General features: G+C 40.8%; 1 protein-coding gene across 2 annotated transcripts in view; it reads right to left on the bottom strand.

Annotated features, from left to right (window-relative positions):
• Positions 1-26,108, bottom strand: part of EFNA5 (ephrin A5) — a 292,940-nt gene extending 266,832 nt beyond the window's left edge. For both annotated transcript variants that reach the window (XM_003788927.3, XM_023512710.1), the window contains exon 1: positions 25,258-26,108. In XM_003788927.3, the coding sequence (XP_003788975.1) occupies positions 25,258-25,382 (125 nt within the window). In that variant the 5' untranslated portion in view covers positions 25,383-26,108. The remainder of the gene's footprint in view (positions 1-25,257) is intronic.
• Positions 26,109-26,618: the final 510 nt, after the last annotated feature.

The following is a 26,618-nucleotide window of genomic DNA, read 5'->3' as shown; positions in this document are numbered from 1 at the left end:
ATTGTTGTTTGGCGGGTCCGGGCTGGGGATTCGAACCCGCCACCTTAGGTGTATGTGGCTGGTGCCTTAGCCGGTTGAGCTATAGGCGCCGAGCCAAAGATGCAATTCTTGATTTGAAGATTTCTAAAACAAAAACAGCAGCAATAAAATGTTCATTGTAAACTTTGACCAAATTAGTTAGTTAGCTACTGTCTTCTCCAGATTAATATGGATTCAGTACCATTAAGAAAGCCAAACCCATCTGACCGACCCCACAGTCCCTGTGGCCTGAAGCTGTCACCTGTTTTGCCATCATCAATCCATCTTTTCAAATACCTACCAGGCTAAGCCCAAACCAGGCAGCTGAGAAAAACAATGAATAAGGATCTATTACACTTCTAGTGTGAAGAATAATCATGGTTAGCTGTGGCTTCCAATTAGCAAATAAAAAATGGGTTAACTAAACCACTTCTTCTCTATGAAACAGAAGGTGAGCAGAATCTAACACACCATATGCTGAGCTTCTAGTATCTAAGGGGAAGGCCAAAGAGAGCAGAGTTGCAGTGATGTAGGGAGAATAAGCCTGGAGACCTCACGGACAGCAGCATGGAGACCACAGTTACTGATATTGTATCATGTACGGAACATCTGCTAAGAGAGTAGACCAGATATGCTAATTTGCTTAAGTGTAGTCATCATTGCATCATGTATGTGTAAAGCAAAACATCATGTCATCACACATACATCCAATAAAAAACTTAAGGAAAGTTTAAAGACACTAAATACTTAAAGGCATTGTCATTCTCATATTTTAAAAGATTCTACCAAGTGCCTACTGTGTGCCAAGCGCCACGCTAACTACTATAAACACGGAGATGAGCAAGTCGTGACCTGACACCAAGTAACCTCCCAGTCTCTGGTGAGTCTCCAGGGAGGTGAGATGAGCATCAGTGAGGGCCCCTGCAGGTAACTGGGGAGGCAGGGACTAAGCATGCCAGGGCTAGCTCCCCACCCAGATCCACTTGAGTTCCTGGGTTTCCCTGTAAATACTGAGACCGGAGGGTCACACACAGTCATACTGTGCACATCTCACTGAAGGAGACAGCTGCTGTCAACTGCTTCTGAAAAAATATTGACACGGGGTGGGGAGAGCTGTACAGCTGCTCACCATCAATGGCAACCAGCACTGAAAGGGTTCTTAAGATGGAATTTCCTTGATTCCGAAGAAATAAAAGAAAATCTTATCAAAAAGCTTCATTGTGTAGAATTTTTTGTGTAAAGTAGAGATCTACGGGATCTGTTCTCCAAGTTCCTCAAGAAATAGTATTTGATTACATAAATTCCACTGGAATCAGGAATTTCAAATATCATTATCAGCATATTTTAGGCAATGAGTAAGCCATATTTTACATAAAGTCTCATAGAAGAGATAGTTACCACATACATAACTATGCATACGGTCCCTATAATATAAAAAAAAAAAATTTTTTTTTTTTGGCAGTTTTTGGCCGGGGCTGGTTTTGAACCCACCACCTCTGGCACATGGGGCCAGCGCCCTAACTCCTTTGAGCTACAGGTGCCACCCAATACAAAATTATTTTCAAGGAAAACATCTTTGTGATGTTGTCACCCTTTTCACAATATAAAACACACACAAATGAAATATAGTAGGTAATATCATATAAAACGCAAGATGTAAATAAAATGATTTATTTTCCATGTTGACAATCAGACTTTGGTGTAAACAGACAGCCGCCCAGTGTACTTCCTTCAGCACCCCACATTGCATCATGGGCAAAACTGTCTACAATAGAGAAATGGTAACTCAGTGTTTATAAAAGAAATGTGGTTAAAAATCATACTCCCATAATTAACATTGTTTTTATAATGAGCTCTTATTTAAGAATGTCTTTCCATGGAAATAATTATCGGTAACTGAAAATAATTAGTAAAATAGACCTTTGTTGCTCATTCTGATAACCAAAAATCTATGATCACTGGATTATAAACCAATGAGGGGAAACAGATTCCACAAAAGTTCAACTTAAGATTCTTAAATTTAGTCAGACTGCTTTTATTAGATCACAAGGAAATGAAAACACCAAGTTCATGTCCAACAAACTAAATGCAGAAACACACTGGCAAGCACAGGTTCTGTTGGTAATGGCTGCGGCTCACAAATCAGTCCCCTGGGATGAGAACAGGACACCTCTTTGTGCTCCATAACTTTGATTAGTCCACTGAAGACCCACAGTGCCACAGGAGGCAGGCTGAGTCCAGCCCCATCTCCCCATGCTACTGACCAGAAATGGTCTGACCAGGAACTGTGTAGAAAACAGACCCTGAAGTAGCCAGTGACCTCCAGAATAAATGAACTCTGGTAAGGAGGGCTGTCCAGTGCTTCCAAGAAGACACAGCACAGGTGAATTAGATAATAATTACTCCTTTCTGTTTATATACCTATCTCTATATGTGCCATCATCTCGATACAAACACACTTAACATAACTTACCCAAAACTTTGATTGATTTTTAGGCAAAATCATCCTTTCTTGCAGAGAGACTTACATCTTAAAACTTCCTTTAAAGATTCAGCAGGCCTTGTCCAGTTAGGCCCTCACTGATTATTAAAGTGATTTTTGAAAAGATCATTTCATGTGATAAAACTTACCATGACGTTATTTCCATATTTTAATAATAGTACATAAAAAATAAATCCGCAAAAATAGATGAGCTATGCTCAAAAATTGGAATCAATGAATGTGACAGTACAGTTATTTTTATATGGATCTGATAAAGATTTATAGTGTATAATTACATGCTGAATTCTGATACTTACACATTTACTCAATTTTTAAGTCTTCCTTATTCTACTTCTCTCTCCTTCCAAACGCCCAGGGGAGACAAATGAAAACTAAATGGTTTCAGTAAATCAACTGGACATTTTATAGCTGTAAACTGAAAACATTTTATTCTAGGTTCTTATTTTGCTTTCAAAGCACTTATATTGTTAAAAACTGTTTTTAATTCTTGGACTCCATCTAAATTGAGAGTTTAATCAGATACAATCCAATTGATATCTCCCTGTGCCAAATTTCAGGATTGAATTCATCAACTTTGATAAGGGTAGTTGGGTAGTCTAGGAAATCAAATACATGTCAGACATTATTTTTCTTACTGATTAACTGTAATTTCACTATGGTTTTCCATCTACAATTCCTTAAAGTCATGTTTGGAAACAAAACAGGAAAAAAAAAATCCTTAAACTCTTGAGAGTCATGTTTGAAAGTAAAAAATAAAAACCTGTGTGTACTCTTCACAAGTTCCCCCACTTTGTAAATTATGTCTGCATTAGTTCCTTCAAAACAAAATGGGAAGAGGCAGAAGTAAACTATATGTTTTAACCATACAAGTTTAAAAAGCCCCTGGATTGATGAGTTTAAAAATGACCTCACAGAGGATAACAATCCCCTCATTTCACAGATGAGAAAACTTGACTTGACCAAGGTTAAGTGACTGGCCCAAGGTCAAACAGTGAAATAGTGCCAAGGCCTCCCCTCACCTGAGATCTTGAGTCAGATGTTCTGGCCTTTGAGATCAACAATTCAATCACCTTATAAAGATTAAAAAAGAAACCAGAGCAACTGATGATCCGCTGCAGGTCAAACACCTCGTTGGTAAGAAAGAAAATGTGGCCTCCACGTCCCTGACCCCAGGCCTCAGTATTCTTTTCTGAAGAGACCATTTCATCTTTCAAACTGACAAAATCAGAAAAAAGAATCTTCACACGATTAAAATGTGAATTCAGTTATGGTATCAAAAATTTGGCAGTAGGCAGGCAATAAAGGAAAGGAAGACAGGAACTCTCTGGGCAGACCACGTATCTTACAGGTTAACACTGAGATGGTAAACTCTCAAGTTAATGAATCAGGAACAATAAGAAGGAATCATGCCTATTTTTCACTGAGGTAATGTTATGCACCAGGCATTTCTATATGCATGTACCTTCTCACTGAATCATCACAATTTTGGAAATTGTACACTCTCCTAATTTGCACCAATTTTAAACACCAAGGAACAGAGAAAAGAGACAGGAAGTCACCCCACTCCAGAGTTAGACTATGCCCTTTCTGTGACATAGCCCAGAATCATTACAAGGTTTTCCTACAAAAAAAGACAATGAAAAAATACTGAATCCATTCAAATTTAATAACATGTATTGGCCATACACTATGTACCAAGCACTTTTCTAAGCTTTACATGTAACAATAAATCATTGAATCATCATAATAACTCTATCAGAGAAATTATACCAGTGTTGCCATTTACAGATGAGGAAAGTGAAACCTGGAGAGATTAAGTAACCTGTCCAAGACCACAGCAAACGGAGTGGAGGAACAGAGGCATCCACCCAGAACCCACCTCGAACTCTTAACCATCCTGAGCCATCCCTGTGTGCTGTGTTCGTGCCTGTCAACCATCAGCTGACTCTAAGAATTTTATAATATAGCGATTATATTAGCGATTATAGTGATGATATTTTATAATATAGGGAACAGGACACACACAAAGGTGCAGACAGCATACACAGACTGTAATCCAGCATTATTCACACACTACTGTTACTCATATGTGTAAAAACAACTAGACTAGAAGCCGAGGTAACAACCTCCAGTGCAGAGCTACAAAGGGCTATGCCAGAGGTGAATCGCCCAAGTTCCCAGGCTCATGATTCACCTAAAAGACCTGAGAATGTGGATGTACAGAAGGGATAGTGCCAGAACTTTCTCCCCGCTCCCATGTTCTCTCTCTGGAGAATACGTGGGAACCTGACCCACTCACTTCCCATCAGGAAACTTCTGTCTCTGAAACTAGTCAGGAATAATTTACCAGCTGTTAGGCTATATTGGCAAAAACTCTTATGAAGGAAGGAAAACAAAGGGAAAGGGAAAAAGATGAGGGTGAGGGATTTGGGACACAAAAGAATGGGGAGTGAATCTGAGCGCACGTATGTCACTCCTGACAGCGTACGAGATGATCGCTTCAGGATCAAAAATGTGTTTATTGTAGAGTAGACCAAAACTGTATTTAAAGATTTTAAGTAAATCTATACTGTTACTACGCAAACTAAAATTAACTGAATATGCAGGAATTTAGACAAACGAAGGGGGAAATTTTCTGACTGTACAATTCTTAAATTTGGAAACTTTTATTCATGGAATATCCAGAATTTCTTCTAAAAGTCCTCAAAAATAGCTCTTTGCCTTGGCCATGCCTCAGGAATCAAGCTTACCTGTATGCCTGGGTGGCCCACCTGGCATCCAAATTCCGTAGTGGGTCCCCTGTGGACACATGTGGCCTCACAGTTAGCTCCGAAGAACAAGAGTCCACGAAACATTGAACCTCTGGCTGTGCTAATTATTCACTGTGGATGCAAAGTTGTGGCTTGTGACTCCAGCCCATTGAACACTCAACAAGCAGGAACGCACGTGTGAATTTTTAATGCTCCTTTCATACCAGTGTGTGGCCCTACCGTTCTCTTCCACTGGGCCTCCTAGGAAATTCTGCCCGAAGGTCACCCTTCAACATCGCACTGAGTTCTGATAGACAAACTGTGTCAATCCACGTAGCGCAGCTGAGTGGTGAAGAACCACGTACTGGCCAAGTGACCTTCAGCTGGTTTACAGTACAAAAAACTCAGTTTTTTCATTTGTAGAACAAGAATCATTATAATACCTCCCTTACAGGAGCAACTGTTAGGATTTAAAAAGCAAAGCAAGGATGATGGTGAAGTCTGTGAAACGCTGTCTTCAGACACACTAAGTGGCAGCTAGTCAGGTTCATTCACAGAGGGGAAGAGAAGTTCTTCTGTGGCCAATAAAAGCAAAACTGAATCTCTTCCACAGTCCTCCTGTTTACTCCTGAGTAAATGCCCACACCTGTGTCCAACTCGGGTGGTTTTAAAAATGTGACTCTAGAAGCCATGGGGGCTCCTCAGAGGCCTCTCAAGAAGCTGGGGGACAGGGCAGCACCTGTGGCTCAAAGGAGTAGGGTGCTGGCCCCATATACTGCAGGTGGCAGGTTCAAACCCAGCCCTGGCCAAAAACTGCAAAAAGAAAAAAGAAAAAGAGGCTGGGGGCCAGAGCTGGGCCAAGCTCAGACCCCCCCCCCCCCGCCACCATCTCTCTGAAATATAACATCGTATTTGTTTGGTGGTTGGAGGTTTGTTTTTTTACTTTTACATTAAGTTTCTGCTAATGATTTTTGTGAACAATGGAGTTTTTTTGGCTAAAAAACATTTGAAAACAACAGCTTAATTCATAAATCAGACAATTCAGATACAACAAAAATCCCTATGTCTCCTCTGGGAATATTAAAATTGCCGTGATACTTATCACCCCACCACCTAAACTCCTATCAACCAAGCTTAGCTTGAAGATCATCAACATTTACCAGGACTCAGGTATATTTACAAAGCAATTACACAGTGGCTAAGATACACCAGTGCAGAACAATTATAATATATATTAATCCTGTTACTCCATCTGTTATCAATAATGATGCACTATAATGACCCTTCCCCCACCATATTAAAAATACAGCTCCATTTACGTGGGAGCAGGAGGTAATGGGATATCGCTGTGCCTTCCTCACAATTTTGCTGAGAACTTAAAACGGTTCTTAGAAAAATAAAGTATTTTTAAAAAGACAAAATCCAAAAGCAAAGCCTCACATTGACATTCCACAACGTGGCCGACTCACCTTTCTGGCTCATGTTTGAGATATTTTTACCAGATTCCCTTTATTCTACATAAATGACTCTCTGTATCACCCCGAGCCCATCTGCAAGGTGACAGCCAAAGGCCTTTATTCCTGTCACTAAGAATCCCTGGAATATCCTTCTACTACTTCTCCCATCTCTGACTATTAAAATCAAACCCATCATTTGAGTCCCAGACTAAATTATTCCTCTTCCAGGAATTAGTTTCTGATCCCCCCGAACAGATGTGCTTCCTCTCCCTTCCCACAGCCATCGGAGCTTTACTGTGACTTTGTTTGTCCTAATACGTTAGGGGCCTGAGTGACGCACAACAGTTTGACAACTGCCTTGGCCATCGACGAATTTTCTAATTGTCCTGGTATTTGCCTGCACACCGAGTCTCACGGACGATGATGAAGCTAAAGGGATGCTTGTAGCATCAGTGGAAATGAACAACAGTCTAAATCCACGATCGGTTTTACCGTGTATTTATTAACAATTACTTTGTAGTCAAGACACACAAGAATTTCTTTTTACGGATGTTTACTTTTCCAGTTAGTAAATGTACAGGGATGGTTTTCACTGAAACATAAGTTAGCCAGCTGTTTGTTTGGGTTCTTAAATTGAACGGTGAAAATATAGGCAGCTTTTACTCAAAGTACTCCACTTTAAACAAGGGAATCTGTTCCATATTTAAATGATTGAATTTTCTTTTTCTAAAAAAAAGTTTAAATTTTTTTATATAATAAGAACGTCTCTTCAGAACTTCAGGACTTCCTTTCAGATGGCATATGGTTCTCTCTCACCCCTCCGACACCCCAGGGATGCGAAGCACTTAGGGGACCCGAGAGAGTGTGTAATCCAACATGACAGCTGAAGGAGGACGGGCTGACAGAGCCCCAGAACAGGTATGGGGGGAGAAGCGCCATTCTGGAATCCAGGTTTACCCCTTATCTTTCTTTTGAGTTCACCAAAATGCCACAATTCATGTCCCTTGAGAAGACAGCATCCTGGCATAAAGGCTTCACTCAGGGATGGGCTGGAATCACCAAGCCAGGCAGCTCCGTACCTTAAATTTCTCAGAAATAGGTCGCCAGCGTTTCTGCACTGCAGCCTCCTAAACTCTGTAACAGCATAAGCTCCTGCTGCCTTTGCAGGCGGCTTCCCTTTCCTCTCTGTGGCGCATTTACCAGTTCAGCTGTGGGCCCTGTCAGTCCCCCTCCTGGGTCTTTCTTCTCTTCCTAACTGTGCACAGGGAGCTGGGCTGGGCTGCTGACTCAGATGGACAATAGCAGGCTTGGAGCAGGCTCAGCCCCAGACCCGGCAGTATTTACTGCAGTTTGGAGCCACTGTTTTAAAGCTCCTTCCAAGCAGAACTGAACAGGGGGAAGTCCCCAGAGATTTCTAGATTTTACTTCAACAAAGGGAAAAGGGGTACAGAGATAGAGTAAACAGATCACTGTCCAACCACGTCCTCAGAGAAAATAAAGGGGCTGTTCAACAAAACAGGTTAGACTTTCAAAACTAATTAGCAATTTATAGCAAGAAAAAGCAATCGTCTTCCCACACTGAGGATTGCAGTCTTACAACTCCCTATCAGCTGCAGTGCAAATCCTGTGAACGCCACCCTGAATATCTTACAAGCAGGGCCCTGATCCTATCAACCACCCAGAGCACGCCAACGTTCACCTTCTCTGCCCAGAATGGCAGCGCACGGGCCCTCAGAGAGGCGGAGCCAAACTCCATGACTGCCTTCCAAACCAGATCTTATATATATCCCCAATTTGAATGTCCTAAAATGAAGTGATTACAAAACCCCATGAATTAAGAGCATGCTATAATCCCTGTAAGTGTCCTGCTATCTTAGCAATAGACTGAAAAAGATGATCTACAGCTTTGAAGACAATGACAGGAGAAAAAGTCACAAAGATACTCTCCCAGTAAAAGAGCCGCACTCACTGTGGGCGGTGGGACAGACAGGTGGTTCTAATCCTGGGTTAGAATCAATGACGTTTCCCTGTGGGGTTGCATCACTTTTTATTGACATAAACATACTTTCTTTATTAAAAATAAAACTACTCAACTGTAAAAATGTTTATATTTGCCCAGTTGGTTTAATTTAAAGAAGGACCAATTATCATAGAACTAACCCAAAGGGAGAATTGGGAAATTTTATTAAAATGATTAAGACTATATAAAATTACTAAAGAGTTCTGTTACCTGAAAAATAAATCTATAATTTTCTGCTATAACCAATTACAATGCTTATTATTCCATTCAAGTCAAGAAGTAAACTTCGTTCTTTCTGCTTCAAGACCCACCTATACATTCTATTCCAATTTTACAACATTTCCATTAAGAACAGAGTCAACTGATCTGAGAAGTTTAAAAAGAGAAGTGGAGAGAGGATGTGCAGCTGTCCAAAGTTAAGAATGCTACTTAATGACAAACCAAGGAAGGAAAGGTCATCGCCTTCTTTATTTTAAACATGTCAAACACACTGACATAATTTACCCTTTTCCCAAAGAGAAATGAAGAGAATTTAAACCATCCCTCCCTCCAAAAATTAATGAGAAAAAAGGTGGTATATTAGGATGGACCTGTTACATTTGTCTGAACTCATCAAATACACAGAAATATGTTCAGCTCCAACCTTTATTACATTTTTTACCTTATTGGCAAAAGCTAAATAATTAAAATGCAACTCCAGCCAATCATCTCAAATCCGAAAGAAATACTAGATTGCTATACACTCAATTTGATCAATCAACATGATTTTGGGGGAAGAAAGTAAGAAAGTACTGAGCAAGCGGGGCTGAGAGTTAGTCTCTGGCTGACATTTTTAGACTGATGTACCAGAGTGTGAGGAATTAATTTTTTAATAATCCAAAGCGCCAATAAGTTAAGTCATCAACATTTTAAACTTCTTGATGACCCTTTTGCCAAGAAAGGAAGCCTGAGGCAGGGAGGGGTTGTAGCCATTACTCACTCATGGGCCATGGACTCAAGGAACACAAAATGGCAAAGTTTTAAACTTAATACACCCATAACAAGCTCATTCCCCTCATTCCCCAAATTTTTAACTTCCAATTCAGCAGAACAAAAGAAATCTGCTTTCGTACCAAATGATACAAGAGCAAGGACAGTTAAGAGCAGCGTTCCTGTGAACACTGCACTTGTAAAGAAATCTGTCAGCCCTGCTCACATGAACTTACATGTGAGTTCATTCATGAACTCACATGAATCAGTGATCATTTCCCTTACAAGTTACATTTTTGGAGGGTTTTGTATGCATCGCGAGGTTTATACCTGCGGGAGTAAAACAATGCTATAAAATAATTATGTAAGTATATGATTATGATTTAAAATAAGCAACAGGCACATTTGCTGTTCACTTAAACAACTACAAACACACGAAGTAAAACTTGCTTTAAATAACCCCAGACAATTCTTCAGGAAAGCAGCCCTGTGTCAGAAACGTTACTCAAGTTTCTATGCGTTAAAAGTGTGTTCCTTAACAAATCCTGTTTCCCTTCTCAGCTAGATATTGTTATGATCTATTTAGGCTCCTGACATCAATGTGTGTATAATTAACACATACTAAGTTCAAAAGTAGTCAACAGCAAGAATTCTTAAACAGAAAGGTGCCAGGAGCTAACCCTGTTCCACTGGCAGTAGAATTCAGAAAAATCCAAGGATCCCAGGGACAGCCCAGCTGCCCAGAAGGAACCAGCCCAGACAGGAATTGATTTGTTTCAACAAGGTCCTCACTGAAAATACAAGCGTTCTCCAAGAGGATGTCGGTATTCATTAATTTCTGCTTTGAGATGGCGATATCTCATTACACCTATGAAGTCCACAGAATATTGGGATTTTAGAAGCCAGAGAGGAAACAGGGACAGAAGACTCACACTGGGAAGGGAAGAGAGGGTGTTAAAAATAAACCCGACTCCATGTACAAAGGAGATCCACAATCTCCTGTCCCCACCGGCTCGCCTCTTGAGTGTCACTCTTCATACATTATTACTTTTGTGGAAATCACAACATAAAACCTAAAATAGGAATTCCTTTAAAGTAAAGCCAATGTAAATGCATTAATTATTCCTCCTAGGGACAATGTTACCAAATAGTAACAACTTGGTCTATGTTTTAAAAGATCAACTCTTCTGCCATGCTTCGAAAATATGGTTTTGTTCGTAAGAATGTATTTTCTATACAAGTCACAAGAATATATAAAATTATAAAGTGAGACTGACCTGTACAGTAAGGTATCTACTTTTCCCAATTTATTGAGGTGTGACTGGCTCCATCCTTTTTATAACTATTTTACATCAGTTTTTAAAGTCCTATCACATATACCTTCCTTTAAATTTTCACAAATCTGATGGAGATATGGTTTTTATCATGCCCATTTGCTTATTAGGATAAAGAAGCTGAAACTTAGATACACCACTCTGAATGCGATGCCCAGAGCTCCAGTGGAGCTGGAATTTACCTATTTAATAGATCTGAAATGTAACCAAAAAGGTTTAAAAAATAAACAAAACCCAACGTCATGCAAGTTATTTTATATTTTATGTTCTGAGCCTTGGCCTATAAAATACCCAAATGCATTTGAAGTTAAACAGTCGCAACCGTTGCCACTGTAGAAACTCAAAAAAAGTACAGAAATTCAATGCTTTCAATGCAATTAAAATAATCTATGTGTGCATATTAGTGTACCTAAGAACTTGGTTATGACTTCAGAATATGATCACAAGTCGCTGTTAATCTTGAGTTTAATAAAAAACTATTTAATCCAATTATTTCCCTTTTTTAAAAAAATGAAGATAAAAAACAATAATAATTATTAAAGCCAGGCCGGCCCATTGTTACGTTTCTGTAATCCTAGATAGTCGGGAGGCTGGGAAGAGAGGATCTCTCGAATCTAGGAGTTCAAGACCACGGTGAGCAACTCAGTGAGACTTGGTCTCAAATAAAAGAAATGATTAAGCATCTTCTACTTCACCGTAGCACCTAAGTCTTAGGTATGTCAACTCTATTTTGAATGAAGCCTTTCCTTTGAGATATGCAAAAGATTTTATTTTAATCCCTAAAGATACCCTATTTCTAAATTTAACTATCTTTTAAGTACATAACATACTTCTCTTTCAGGAGCCACTTAAGTTCACACAGAGACACGGAAGGTTCTCACATTTCTGGATCTGCGAGAATCATAAACCTAAAAACCCTGAAGTGGGTGTCACCTCAAAGTCACGGAGACCCCTTATTTATACCAAGAGGAGCCCAACCATAAACCTACGAAGAGGAAGATCTTGACTTACTGTTCTGATTAATATGCACAATTCTTACAAAATGCTGCCTAATATTCTAATTAAATCCATTTTTGTGAGAATTTAAGAAGAAAAATATCTGCTTCTGTTTTATAATTTAACTACTAAGAAGTTGATAAAAATTGTTTTAAAAAATACAAGAATACTTAAATTGGGTCTCATTGTCCTCTTTATCTTCCTGTTTGTTTTCATAAAAATACAGCTGATTAAAAGCACAGTTTCCTCTTTCTTTTTATAATAATCCACAGAGGAATACTTTAATAAAGTAAGTCTACTTACTGATGCTTTCAATGACTTTAAAGTTCACTTAGATTAGGAATCTTGTATTTGTATACAGAGTGAGGGCAATAAATACCCACCCAAAATAGGCAAAGTCATCTTCTGAATTTAACTAGTTACATTCCATACTTGTTAATACAAGTATTATATGTATAGACATATAAGCTGTGAAAAAACAGAACCATGTTTGGAGTCTTTATATTACTCAAACTCTATAACTGTGGTTCTCAACCTTCCTAATGCCACAACCCTTCAATACAGTTCCTCACGTTGTGGTGACTCCCAACCATAAAATTATTTTATTGATACTTCAAAATTGTAATGTTGCTACTGTTATGAATCATAATGTAAATATCTGATATGCAGGATGTATTTTCACTGTTACAAAGGGGTCACGACCCACAGGTTGAGAACCTCTGTTCTATAAGAATAAATATGTCTCCCTAAGGCCACTAAACTCCCCAAATTTTAGAGCATGAAGGCATTTTTCCACAAGTATTTTCCTGATGCCAGTGGAGGTACCAGTCCTGAAAACCACCCACAAGAAACCCAGCTTTTGGAAGCAGAAAAACTGTTAGTCATCTTATATGCCAAATGCAAAATGAACATTTTGGGTCCATTTAACCATATGGATCTAAATTGGAAAGTGTTAAAAGTCTATTTCTGAGGTGTCATTCTGGCATTGCCATGTAAAATACATCTGGAGAGGGTTTGCAAATAAATATCTTCAGACATTTATGATAGGATACTCCTTAAACTTTGGGGGCCATGGCAATCTTTTACTCCAGTAGAATTTATCTGTAGATATCAAATCTTCAAAACTGCTATGCTAATACCTTTGTCGGTGGTATATTTTTAATGAAGCCTAAACCTCAATGTGAAGGTCCATTTCACTCTCCTGAGATTCAGAGGAAAGTGGCAAGAAATGAAAACACTAGGTCCTCCCGACGTTTAAAACGGTGAATAACTTTTATGCAGAGACGAGTGAAACTGCAGAACTACCTAGAAATGTCAGGGAAATTACAACTAGAGTCCTTCATGAGAAGCCAGAAGTAATCTCGCCCCCCAGGGATCTTATCTAGAACTTTACTGTTCAAACCATGGTAAGTGTGGAATATCTGGACCCTACCTCAGATCAATGGAGAAGACCTCTGAGAGACTGCACCTTCAAGGGTGATAAAGTACCTGGAAATCACCAGTCAGCGCTTCCCAGTGGCCGGGATGCTGTTATGTGACCATGCACTGCAGTATCTCCAGTACTGAGAACAATTCCTGGCCCACAATGGACACTCAATAAACAGCTGTCAAGTGAATTTCCATGTGAAATTTCTTGCAGCATTTTCTACTTGTACTATGATTATATGTATAAAATTTTTATATCAGCACAAAACTTTTAAGTTCCTTATAGGTACAAACGCTGTCTTATTCATCTCTGAATCCTCCATATGTGTCCTAGTGTTTTACAAATATCTCTCCATAAATATTTTACCAATTATAAACTTTTAGATATTCAATATAGGAATATATTGTAACTTTTAGATATTAGCTACAGTATTTCTATTTAATGTGAAAACTTTATAAAAACAAATTCAAATCAACATGTAATTGTTGAACTCATCGATTTGGTTTTGGCTTTAATTACAGGAAAAAAGAGTTCACCCAAGGAATGAAAACAGTAATGGAAAACATTACTGAAAGCCAAGCTTTGTCTCCGTACGGTACCAGAGAACAGCAATGGCGTGGATGACTGAAATCCAATGGATTCCAAAACCTCATGTTATTCAATAGCTTTAAAGCCTTTTCTTACCAAATCTTACATCAAAGCCACTGTAAGTTTAAGAAGTATCTTTTTCTTTCTTTTACTTTTATTTTCTTTCTCAAATCCATCTACTGGTGGATAGGCACAAAGGCAGTGAACTGTTGGGAGCCACTGAGAGTGAAAGGGAAAGAGAGAGCTCCATAATAAATGAATGAGGTGATTCATTCTTGAATAACCAGATGTCAATGCAATAATCTAGAACTAAGTAGGGAAGTACAAGTTTATAAAACAGATAATTGTAATACTCGGATATGTTAATTGAGGTATCAGTAACAAGACCATTTCAAAATAATATTCCAAATAGATAGTCATGCTCATATTGTTGGTCTTCGGTCCACATTATAATGGAGGGATGGTAAAATAGAAAACCCTTCCTTACCAAAGAACTGCTCTTTTTTATTTTAATTAACAGAATTAGTAGTCATCCATATATATATACATCCATATATATACATACATACACATATATATATGGTATATGGGTATATATGTATGTACATATATATGTGTGTGTGTATATATAATTTTTTTCTTTTTTTTTTTTTCTTCAGAGAATCCAGACTTTAAACTCTCAGGTATGTCTGACCCTATATATACATATCCCTACAGGACGTCCTGTACACACGTACCTACCCCCTCCACACACAGGCTCCACCATGCTGTTGTCTTCCCAAGAGCATAGTTGACCACGGTGATAGAGTGTGTAATTAGTTTTCATTGTTCCCTTGACAGCTATAGTTCCATACAAGACCCTTTTCTTTTCATGTTGTAAATGCTATGGGAAAAAAATACACTAATAATAGGCATTTAATTATGGTTCCAGGAACCATGGTGGGAATACTGCCAGAAAAGACTGGAACCTCTGGGATGGCAAAACCTTCTATGTGATGAGGGACAGGTCTGTTCTTCCATTACAGTAATCCCCAAAATACCAACAACAGGCAAACGGTGGGAAAAACGTGTTGACAATCAAGTACGTGTACAATGCTGCACCCAGCCTAAAACCAAGGGTCCTCTCGTATCTGCAGCAACTGGGAAGAAGACTACAGGCCTTGCTGATGGGTGAGGAAAAGGCTCTTTCGAATAGCTTCATGTTTTGATGCTGTCAACTCAGGAGGACAAAGATTCTGTTTCAAAATTTGGCTTTTGCCTCACTTCTTCTCACAGACTTCAGAAAAATGAACACTTGTTATATAAAATATCTGGGTGCTACCTTCTCTGAGGCTTCCTTTAATTTATTTTATACAGTATTTAAACTAAAGCCTCCTGAGCTGCTGCTGTGGCAGACACCAGCTCTGTCACTGAGGTCCTTTCTCTCCTGATTAATTAGTAATTGGGAGACACATTTTGGCAGCTTTCATTTCCCTATTATTTTCTCTAGTTTGACACAAAACCCTGTCAGAAGCACCACTATTTGAACTGTACCCCTCTTAGTGCTGGGTCACTAAATTTTAATAAATGGAGCTCCCGCCAGAAAACTACCAAAATAGGCGTAAAAGTTTATTGAGGCAGGAACAGTAAACAAATATCTGAAGAAAACAGTGAATGCTACAGTATCAGAAACATTCATGGGCTGAACCCGGGGGGGGGGGGGTTGGAGGGATTTCAGGGCAAGGGCTAAAAGAAAAGGCCTTTAACAAAACCACTGCTTTCGTCTGTCTTAAAAAAAGTATTAGCTAAGTAAAGCAGGGAAACAGTCTGGCACATAGGACTGTGCCTCTGAGCCTGCCTTGGCCTCCTCCTCTATCTAAACTGGATATGTAAATGTTTGGGAGGCAAAGGCTTATGCCGACCACATGGACGCAGAATCCATCCAGAGTCACAAAGGCTCAGTCTGAGCCAAAGAAACATTTTCATAAAAGTAGGGTGAGAGGCTTAAAATTGAATCTAGAAAAACGGATACTTTGTAGGGCTGAAAATAGCTACAAAATCAGTTTCAGGATCCCCATCTCAAAGTGTCAGTCACTTCAAAAAAGCATCCTGCTACGATGGTGGCTCAGGACACTTGTGTGCCAGGGCAGTGGCCACGCTGTGCGGTCAGAGGTCACTGCTCCCACATTCTGACATCTGTCTGTATTTTCTTGCCCTGAAACAATAGAAGGGGAACCAGGCTCATTTGCTCCCACTTTGTTTAACCTAATTGTTAAACACAAAAGATAATTTTTCCATATTTAGAGCTATTTTTCCTTTTCTCCCCCATTCTCATTTGTCTCTACAAAATTACATACCTTTAAAAACTTAATCAGAAGGCCAGTCCCCTCTATATTAAGTTCAGTAAATGCGACAAAGCAGTATATCCCACTGACATCTATAAAACATGATACTTCAAGTAGCACGCCTGCCATCGTCAAAATCTAGATAACAATTTGCACCATAATTATCCAAACAAACAAAGCCATAACTTGATGTTATTCAAGCCATAACACTGCATTTTTAATATAAAAATACTTTCATTTACTTTTATAATGCTTATTTTCATAGCAAAAGGCAAGGGAGGATCGTTCATTATAATTTTTACATGTATAACTAACTAATAAAACTTGAAAATTCTGACAGCTTGGAAACAGCAAAAAAAAAACCCAAAAGGTATGTGTTAGCTCACTTAAAAATAAAAGGTCACCTTGAACAACCAACTAGTTATTTTAGTCTTTTCTACCAGCTAGTCAAAGAAAAATAGATGATGGATATATCAGTGGAAAGCTCTTCCGTGCAAAAGCTGTCAACCTGGTTTTTAACCAAGATATGTGCGTCTGTTCTTAAAACATGCATTTTATCTATTACCTTTACTCTTCCATGACCCAAGATCCTGCCTTTAATAAAGTGAAGTAAACTGTGACACAGGCAGTATTATCTGTGCCCAGCTTAGTCAGATTGAGTCTTGTTGCTTTTGAAATTAATCTTAAGGAAGTTCTGCTTTTATTGCAGTACGTGGGATAATGCTCCCTGAAATCATCAAACAGATGCAGAAGCCAAGAGTCCAGTAAAAAATTTTTGGTTAAATTTCCTAGGCCACGTGTTTTTCCAAATGCATCCAGAAATCCTAAACATGGCAGAAGTATGGCACAGTCAGTTGATACACTCTAATGATTTTCAGTAACAAATGTGAATTTACATCTAAAATCATTTTCTGTAAGAACTTACAAGAGAGGTTTGGTGATGGGACAGTGAGAGCCTATATTTCAGAGACAAAATGACTCTGACTTCATATAACGCTTCTTAAAGCAAACCAACGGCTTCCTTTTTGGAGAAACCTACATTTTTATTAGAACCTCTTATTGGAGAAAGATTCCTGGCACTGTTGAGTAATCTGAAACAACAACAACAAAAAAATGCCAACCAACAAATAAAAAAGAAATACTCTTATCGTCAGAAAGAGGTAATCAGGATATGCGGGTGGGGGGGGTGACAACAGGGGCTATTAAGACACGACTTTGAAACAAGAGAAAAATATGGATACAGACATGGTACAGTCCAACCCTGAACATTAAAATATTATATGCCTGGGTTTAATTATTACCAAATTAAAACATTCTTTTTTGTCAACTAAATATAATGAGATAGCATTTTAGCGACTTCATAATGAACTTAGGATAGAGCTATAATTGTAGAGCGTGTCAAAATGATTACAAAGTGGTTTAGTCCTCTCTATCGTCCATATTCATTTCCAGACCATTTTCACGAAAGAAATAAAATCGGTCTTAAAACAAGATGGCTGCTTCTGGGGGAAAAAAAAAAAGCACGCTGATTTAACTGAAAGCCAAAAACCTAGCTTTTCTAAATCGAGAAATAAGAACTTAATCATATTTTTTCTAATCTCCAAGTATGTATTCATGTACTTCCACATGGTAATCCATATACACGTATTAATATGCAGCTATTTAAAATCATTAATAGCAAAGCGTTTTTTTAAAAAGGTCTCATCGTTGTGCGGTACCAACCTGAGTGTCCCAACACAAACACGTGCGTATTATACGTCCGCCTGTCCAATTAATAGGCCCAAATTCCAACTTTTAGTTCATAACAGAATCATGATCATCAGTCATAAAAATCATGTCATTTGATAAAGTGATAACAGAATAATATTGATACCTTCTATCTCTTATGAATCCAATCGTAAAACCATCTAGAAATACTCTAATACAATCAAATCAACTGTATTTGACATTTTAGAAGTGAAATTATAGGAACTTGAGGGTGACACAATCCCTTCCCTGCACTGTACTAATCTTCCCCACAGCAAATGGCAGATTAATTCTGTGATAGCCACATAAAAATTAAAAACATTTTTTTCTCCATCTTGAAATAATTTTTAAATAGATTTTAAAAAAATCATTCAAATCTATTTTTATTCCTCACTTGAGTGAAAATAAGACCTGACAGTAACATTCTCCTCACCCTGTCAACTGTCAATTGTATGAAGGATGTTTCTAAAGATGACAAAGGTTTATTTTTCCTTATTGAAAATGATAGAATTCTACCTGAATGAAAGCTGAGCTAACCATCACTGTGGTACGCTACTGCTATCTCAGCAACCAGCTCACTTCAGCAGCAGTTTTCAGAATTTTTAAATAATGTTTTTACTGAACTGTATGCCTCACTGTTTGAAAACTACATTCAGAAGTTTCCAAAAATAAGAGTGCATATCCACACAAGTTTTCAATTAGAAAACAGAACACAGATTTTAGCAGGTCACAATAAATCCTTTAGAGTACAATAACAAGTACAGGCTATCAAGAATATACAAAGACTGAAGGAAACTGACTCAAAATTATGCACGACAGTTATAGTACAGAAAAACTTGAATTAAAATAAACTAAGTCTCGTTGTGCTATCTTCTTCATGACTGACTAAATTTTGAAAGCATAAATGCAGACACATTTAAGAGGAGATGGATCTGCGGGTGGTGAGTAATATCCTATTCAGAAACCCTGGAAGTTCACATTAATCACAAGAAACTTTTCTACAAAACACTCAGGACATAGGTTGAAAAGCAGACTAAAATATAAATCTAATAATATAAATCAGGCCCTTAAAAGAGACAGTAATTTATTGATGTTTGGCTGAGACTATCATCACAAGACAAATTATTAAAAGTGAATATTAACACATTATTTCTTATTCTCCTTTTGGAGGTTTTTATACCTGAATATGGAGGCATTATCTGCCACCAATGATCAAAGGGCAACTTTTTGTCTCATTTCAGAAGACTGGTCTAAGTTATCCCGGCTAAGAGGCAAGGACCTTCCTCACTGTACTTAGGGAAACAGTTTCCTTATCAACATGCATATTCTAATCAGGCCAGCTATTTTAACAATTTGTATCCCTCTTCTAAAAAGAAAATTGATAATATAGCATCAATCAACATACACTGGTTCATAACTTAAAATATGATAGCTTTTAAGTTCAGAAGTCATTCAAAACAAATTTTAAAATGAAGAGGACTGAGCAGCATCTTTAAAAAAATTTTTTAATTGATTTATATTAGAAAAAAACCCTCACTAACCAAGAGACGAAAGGCTACTGCAAATGTGAATTTCTATTCTTCACATAGTCTGAAGTTTTATGCATTTTATATCTTACGTTTTCTCTCTCTCTCTCAAAGGTAAATTCTTCTGGCACATATTTCTCCCAAGCCAGGAGAGGCCAGGACTCCTGAAGGACTAATTGTATTCATTCATTTCCTTGGCCCAGCATGAAGCTTGGAGCTTGCTTGGTTCATAGCAACAGGGGAGAAAAGGAGGCACTCATCTTCATCTGTCCCTAGCCAACAGGAAACCAGGCCAGTGGACAGAATTAAATGAAGTGTCTGTTCAGAGGCATTTTGCAAGATTAAATGGCAAGGAATTCACGAGGTTAATTTGCCCCCAAGTAACCAAGTGCTCCTTCCAAACCCGATCCTTAGCCTTCAAAGGTAGAGGCCTCAAAAGCAATTGATTGTCAGCCACAACACATGTGACAAGATATTAGTTCAGTGAGTCGATGGTTTACGTACTATTTTAGTAAATCACCTAACAGGGAGTAATAAACTGTTGAGGACTCTCCAGATACTTTAGTCACATGCAGTTCATTGACCTTGATCTCATACCATATTGGACCTTGTAGCCAAATGTGTCTTTGATAGCACTGATGTCCAGCCATCTAAAAAAGCAGTTGACTATTCATGATGGTTTATTGTGAATATATAAAATAAAACAGCTAGAATAGAACATTTCCACAGCTAATTTTGCTTTTCAAAATTCTATGGAAAAAAAAAAATAAGAAGTAGACTCCTCTTTTACAAACTTCTAGGTTTAAAAAAGAGAGAGGGGCACATTTCAGGTCTCTTATAAATAGATAAGCACAAAAACGTGGGATATAAGTCTCAGTCATACTGCTGTATTTCTGTCCTGGTGCTTACACAAATTCTGTTATTAATATCAAAATAATAAAATTACCCCCAACACCTCTAACAAAGTGATATATTACATTGAGGCTAAGATTTATTGAAGTTAAGGTTTTAAGTAATGCCTTCTACTGGGAGAACATTTACATTTCTAACATTAAAAACATTATTTAAAACCTTAACATTTCAAAGGTAAAGGAAATCATTTACCAGTTTGGTGATAAAACTCATTCAAAAACCAAGATCAGGGTGGTGCCTGTGGCTCAGTGAGTAGGGCACCGGCCCCATATACCAAGGGTGGCAGGTTCGAACTCAGCCTCAGCAACAAAAAGTAAATAAATAAATTTAAAAAAAAAAAAAAAAAAACCAAGATCAACTCTCCACCTTTCCTCACAACAAATCCTGAGCTTTAAACCATGGTGATTTCATTTATTTGTTAGTGAAAAGGGCACATTGCTGGTATCCTGGTATACATATATCAAAATAATGATGGCTCACATTTTTTAAAATGAAGCAAGTGAATTCTGAAAGAAGAAAAACACTCCAGGGAATATGATTAGGGGAAAAAACATTATTACTTTTCTCTACTTAGCACTTGCCCATGACCTATCCTGCCAAAGGATTGAGGAGTGTTGACCTAGAATTCACATTACTTTCACAACTCCAAGATTACATGTTAACAAAACTAAGTGGTGTCAATTACCTGCTAGTCTAATATGAAATGTTTAATTTACACGTTCCTACAAGCATTGAGAAAGTCCAAGGAAAACATATGATTAAAGTTTAGTAAATCCTTGAAGAATTAGAGATATTTTTTCCCCTTTTGAAAATGACCTTTTAAGCTGATGATACTCAAACCTCAACAGAAGCAAAGCACCAAGTGTGGTGAATCAGTACTCCTGAAAGGGTGCTGGTTATGTCTGTCATTGTTTCCTTTAACCATTACATCCAAAATGCCACCCAGTAGAGACATGTTTAATTATCCTAGCATCATTTGGGCAAATAGTCAAAATAATCCAAGAAGAACTTTCGGTAAGTGTAAGTATTTAAAAGAATATTCTTATTGGAAGCCCCAAACTGTTTATGGCATTCTTCAGATTAACAGGCATGTTCTTAATATGAAGTCCTGTCTCTCTTTATAACTATAGCTACTAAGGGACAATGTAAATAAAGTTTTGTTACTGGAAGTCTTTTTTTAAGTTACTGAAAAGCCTTTTACATTCTAAAAGAAATTAAGGGCAAATAGATTCTTCTTGATTTTGACCAAAGTTGTAATGAAAGTTTGATTTTCATTACCCAAGGTTATTTAGTAACATTCCAGCTGAGAATTCAGTATAACAGTGAAAGGATCATTGTTTTAGTCACACTCTCAGGTGAAACTTACACAAGTTTTCAAATTTTAGAACTACAGAAGAGGTACTTAGGCAATGTTATAATTTCTATTCAGACTGATAGAAATTATATCTCAGCTGCACAGATTTGTGCCAGTTCAACAAATAAATTCAGTCTGGTCCATTTACTTGATAAATACTATCAAGTAAAAAGTTATCAGCACTTGAAAATTGTATAACCACTTCCCAGGAGTGAATACATGGGAACACAGATTCTAACAGTAAAACTATTTGGACAGCAAATAAGTTAAATATTTTTTCCTGTGAAACTAGATCTACAGATGCTTGTGGTATCAATGAAGAGGCAGAAATGAAACGCAATGTAGCCGATAAACTCCTATCAGCCACACAAGTTATTTGCAAGACAAATTAAACCATAAGGTCCTGTACTTAATCTCTGTGATCAAGATATATTTGATTCTAATTTTGCCTAAACATAATTTGTAATTGAATCTATTAGTACAAGCTAAAATGGATTTACTTCATTGAGACGTGGTATCCACTATCAGTATAATGCGTCCACTGAACTTTTTACTAAGAGAAAAATTAAAAATCTATTCAAATCACAACTACAGTTGTCTACTTTCAAAAGATTGAAGTCCTCTTATTATATTACTAGTTTAGCAAGTTCTTAATAGACAGGTTCTATATAAAGCCAAAAGGTATGGCTAAGCACTTGCTTAACAAAACAATATGTGAAAAGAAAAAGTATAACATTAGATATAAAAAAGTTAATAAACCCATGCAAATTTTCTGAAATATTTTCTCCCTATCATCTGTGAAAAACTGTCCATTTTCTATGTTGAAATTACTTATTTTGCATTTAGTCCCTTTTAAAGGGACTCCAAGTTAACTTTTCTTAATGCTTAAAAAAAGCGCCATCTTATTCAACACTTCAGAGGTACAACTGCCCACCACTACCTACTTTTAAAATGATATATTTTTTTAAGTTTTACTGTGATAACATACTAAGATTACTGTTTCCATAACCCCCTAAGAATATTAAATGTTAGGAATGTCAGAACCTCTTGGGGGTGAGGAGATACATCTTTTTTTTCTTTTGGACATTATCAAACTGATGGTGATCAAATAGGGAGGTATTTCTGCAAACCTCACATTAGGACACTGACTTACAAATACTCTTGGTATTTTAAAATTCTACAGATTATCTTTGTCTGGGCAGGTTCAAAGCCTCTGTGGCATCCTGAGCAGAAGGGTTTTCGGCAAGCAGGGCAGATCTATTAAAAAACATGACCTGTGACAAAAATCAATGTGCTAATCTCAAGCCAAACAACAGTATCAAAAGCATAAAACAGAGATAACCTAAGATAAAATGTCCTCAAACTAACTCAGACTAGCTTGACAGGTTGAGGAGGAGGGGTGAGAGTAGGGGGTTGCTGGTTCTTCCTGTTTTAACCAAGGGAGCTTGGAACATCCAAGTATCCAGATAAATGAATACCACGAGAAAAAGGTCTCACCGTGAAGTTATGGAGTGGGGAAGAAAAACAGCCAGGAGCAAAATGTCCCAAATTTAACTGATTTCCCTGTCGCTTTATTTATTAAGGTGATAAACTTTAGAAATATAAGTAGGTTTCGGAAACGCCGTCTAATAAGGCCCCAAAGAGAGTGAACCAGCCAACATAATGAGACTTGCTTTCAACATCACCACCACTGGAAGACTTGCCCGATTTGTCTTGTCAGCTTTAATAAAAGGCATCTCCTCTGGCGGGATGGCTCCTCTTTTTCTCTTCCTAATGGTGGTAAGTGGCATGTCAAAGACGAAATAGCTTCCCATTCCACCACCCGCCTCCATGAGACTTCTATTTTAAACCGAATTTTCGGGGATAGCTCCACTTCTGCTAGACGCTGTGTTGGGTCACCTGGTGTGACTATCCTGATTAGCGGGGCGGGGCGGGGGAGAAACCAGGTTTAGCACCTGGCAGACCGCTTCTGCGGGAAATCTGCCCATCTTCATCTGGGCTGACATTACTCAGGCGAGGAATCCCTCTTTGCCTGTGCAGCAGAGGCAGGCAGGAGGCCGGCGGAGAGGGCCGCCGGTGGCGGAGAACCGGAGGCGCCCACCAGCCCCTCTCCCCAGAAGCGCCGGGCGCTGGGCCACACAGGCTCTCCGCTCGGCCTCCCGCTCTTGCCTTCCAAATTCGGCCAAGGAAAAACCTGTGACTTTAGACACAATCAATACCATTTCCCTCCTAGGCGGGCAGGGAGACCAGCCCACAGCGGGCAGCTGGCCTCTGTCCCGAGAAGCAGAGCGATGTGGGCCCAGCGGGGCCGACTTCGGCATAGGCAGGGGAGAAAGTGAGGCTCGGAACAGTTCCGGCCCAAGAGGGTCCGGCCGGGCACCCGGGATAACCTCTCCACCCCACTTGCAGGGTCGGAGAGCGCAGCACGTATGCGCTGGCCCGGGGCCAGCCTGCGCGCTAGGGCGGCCCGGGGCGCCCACCTCGAGCCTCCCGCGTCCCGGGCTGGCTTCGGGGACGCCTGCGAAACGGCTCCAGGTAACCGCGCGTCCCTCCGGCTGCGCACCGCCAGGCCGCGGGAGAAGGGCTCCCACCTCCTGTCTCGGCCAACTCCAGCAGCTCGCTCCGCACACATGACGTAACCCGGTATTAGATCAAACTTTCTGGCACCTTGAACCCACGGGGGAGGGGTGGAAAACGAGGGAGAATCCTCTCCACTGCCCAAAGCACCGGGCCCAGACTGACTCAGGGGCCCAATGATTTTCTCGCAGTTAAAGAGGAAAATAAAAACCTAAAGCTTCCGCTTCCCAGCCCCCCTCACTTCCCCTAGCCGGTGCGCTCTATCTGCGCGCACCGGGAAGAAAGGAAGAATAAAAAGAAAAAGAAAAAAAAAACTTTGGGGATGTTTGGCGGGTTCTTCCCGCAGTCCCTGCGGCCCCACGCTGCAGGCAGGAGCTCCCGATGGCGCGCACTGAGGGCTCCCCGCGCCCGACCCTGCGCCGGGGTCCGGGTGCCGACCAGCCTGCCCGGCTGGGCAGCGGACAAGTCCTGACTCCCCGGCTCCCGCCCTTTTCCGAGCCTCCCCGCGCACCTAAAAGGCAGCGGGTCTGGGCGGCCCCAGGGACTCCCAGGAGTACCCGGCCTTGCCGAGGCAGCTTAACAAAGAAGGGCGAGACTCGAGCACTTCCCGCCGATGCCTCGAGCCAGCAGCGCCCAGGCGACTCGGGCTCGGAGGGTGCGCGCCGCAGGCGGCTGCTCCGCGCTGATTCCGCCGCCGCTCCCTCCGCAGAGCCCCGAGGCCAGAGCAGCCCCGGCTCTCCGCCCCTGGCTGCCTTACCTGGGGTTGCTGCTGTTCCAGTACACAGCGTAGCGGTCGGCGACGGCCTTGGAGCCCGGGTCCTGGCTGAACACGCACATCCAGAGCACCAGAAACACCAGCGTCAACATCTCCACGTGCAACATCACGCCTGGCCAGCGGCGGAGCCCCCGACGCGCCACTCGGGGACAGCGCGGGGATCCGGAGGGAGGAGGCGAGGAGACAGAGGGAGAGAGTGGGCGCCAAATAAATATGAATAAATAAAAATGAGGGAGGGCGAGGAAGGAAAGAGACGCACACCAAGCTGAAGAGAGGAGAACGAGAAGAAAAGACGGTGGAGTGGGGGGGTAGAGACGAACTCGCACCCCCACTGGAGGGTTCAGGAGGAAAAAGGAATCACAAGATGGAGAGAAGCGTGCGTTTATGTGGTGGCAGCGGCGGCGAGGGCGGGGGAAGGGGTGTCAAGCTGTGTCTCGGATTTCGGCCGCAGGCCGATCACCCCGGGCGAGGGAGGTGCGCGCCGGGCCGGGCGGCTGCAGCGCGGGTCGGGGCAGGCGGCGGCGCGCGCTGCACAGTCACCGGGAGTTGCGCGCCGCGGCCGCGGGGAGACATACACCGGCCCGCCGGGCCCGGCTCAGCGTTGATGCCGCGGGCTGCGCACGGCTCCACCTCCTCCCAGGGCCCTCGCACTGCGCCCCGCTTCGCTCCAAGTTACTTTGGCGGGCGGTGGGAAACTGGAGGAGGAGGATGCCGTGTAGAGAGGGGGCTGCGTTCTTGCGGCCTCGGGAGTCTGAGAGCTCCCTTCCCCAGGCTCCTCTGTGCCTTAGCCGGACGACCCCGGGAAATCTCGGAGGAGTCGTAGGTGCTGCGGTACCAGGCGGTGCGCGGAGATAGGTGGGGATCCCGAGCCGCAGACCCAGCCCCGCCGGCGTCCTGTAACTGGTTCAGCCGCAGCTGCGCTGGAGAGGAGCGTTCTCGCCTGGGAAACCTCAAAGAAAAGTTTGGCTCTTCGCGTCTTCCGGCAGGTCCCCGGGCCGAATCGGGCGGCGGCGGCGGCAGGAGAGGGCACCCCGGGTGCCGGCTGAGCCTCGGGGATTCCTCGCGCGTGCTTTCCTTGGCCGGGTGTGGGTGCACCAGAGTGAATGAAGAGCAGAGGTTAAGCAGCAGCCGGCCAGGCGGAGCTGGGATGTCCGAACCTGCAGGACGACGCCTACCCAACTGTTCTGCTGTAGAGCGGGAGGGGAAACAATCACTTTCCAACGGATCCCTCCAACTCCAGGATGGGCTGGTGTCAGTCTCCGATCGCCTTCCGGGGGCGAGACTGAGCCCCCACGCGCAGCGCCTGAAGCCGGGGGTGAGCTCTCAGAAGTGTTCCTGCGACG

This window comes from Otolemur garnettii, unplaced genomic scaffold (genome assembly GCF_000181295.1).
Source record: "Otolemur garnettii isolate 467f Iridium unplaced genomic scaffold, OtoGar3 scaffold00030, whole genome shotgun sequence".
Classification (NCBI taxonomy): domain Eukaryota; kingdom Metazoa; phylum Chordata; class Mammalia; order Primates; family Galagidae; genus Otolemur; species Otolemur garnettii.
This window is presented reverse-complemented; position numbering and strand designations above follow the sequence as displayed.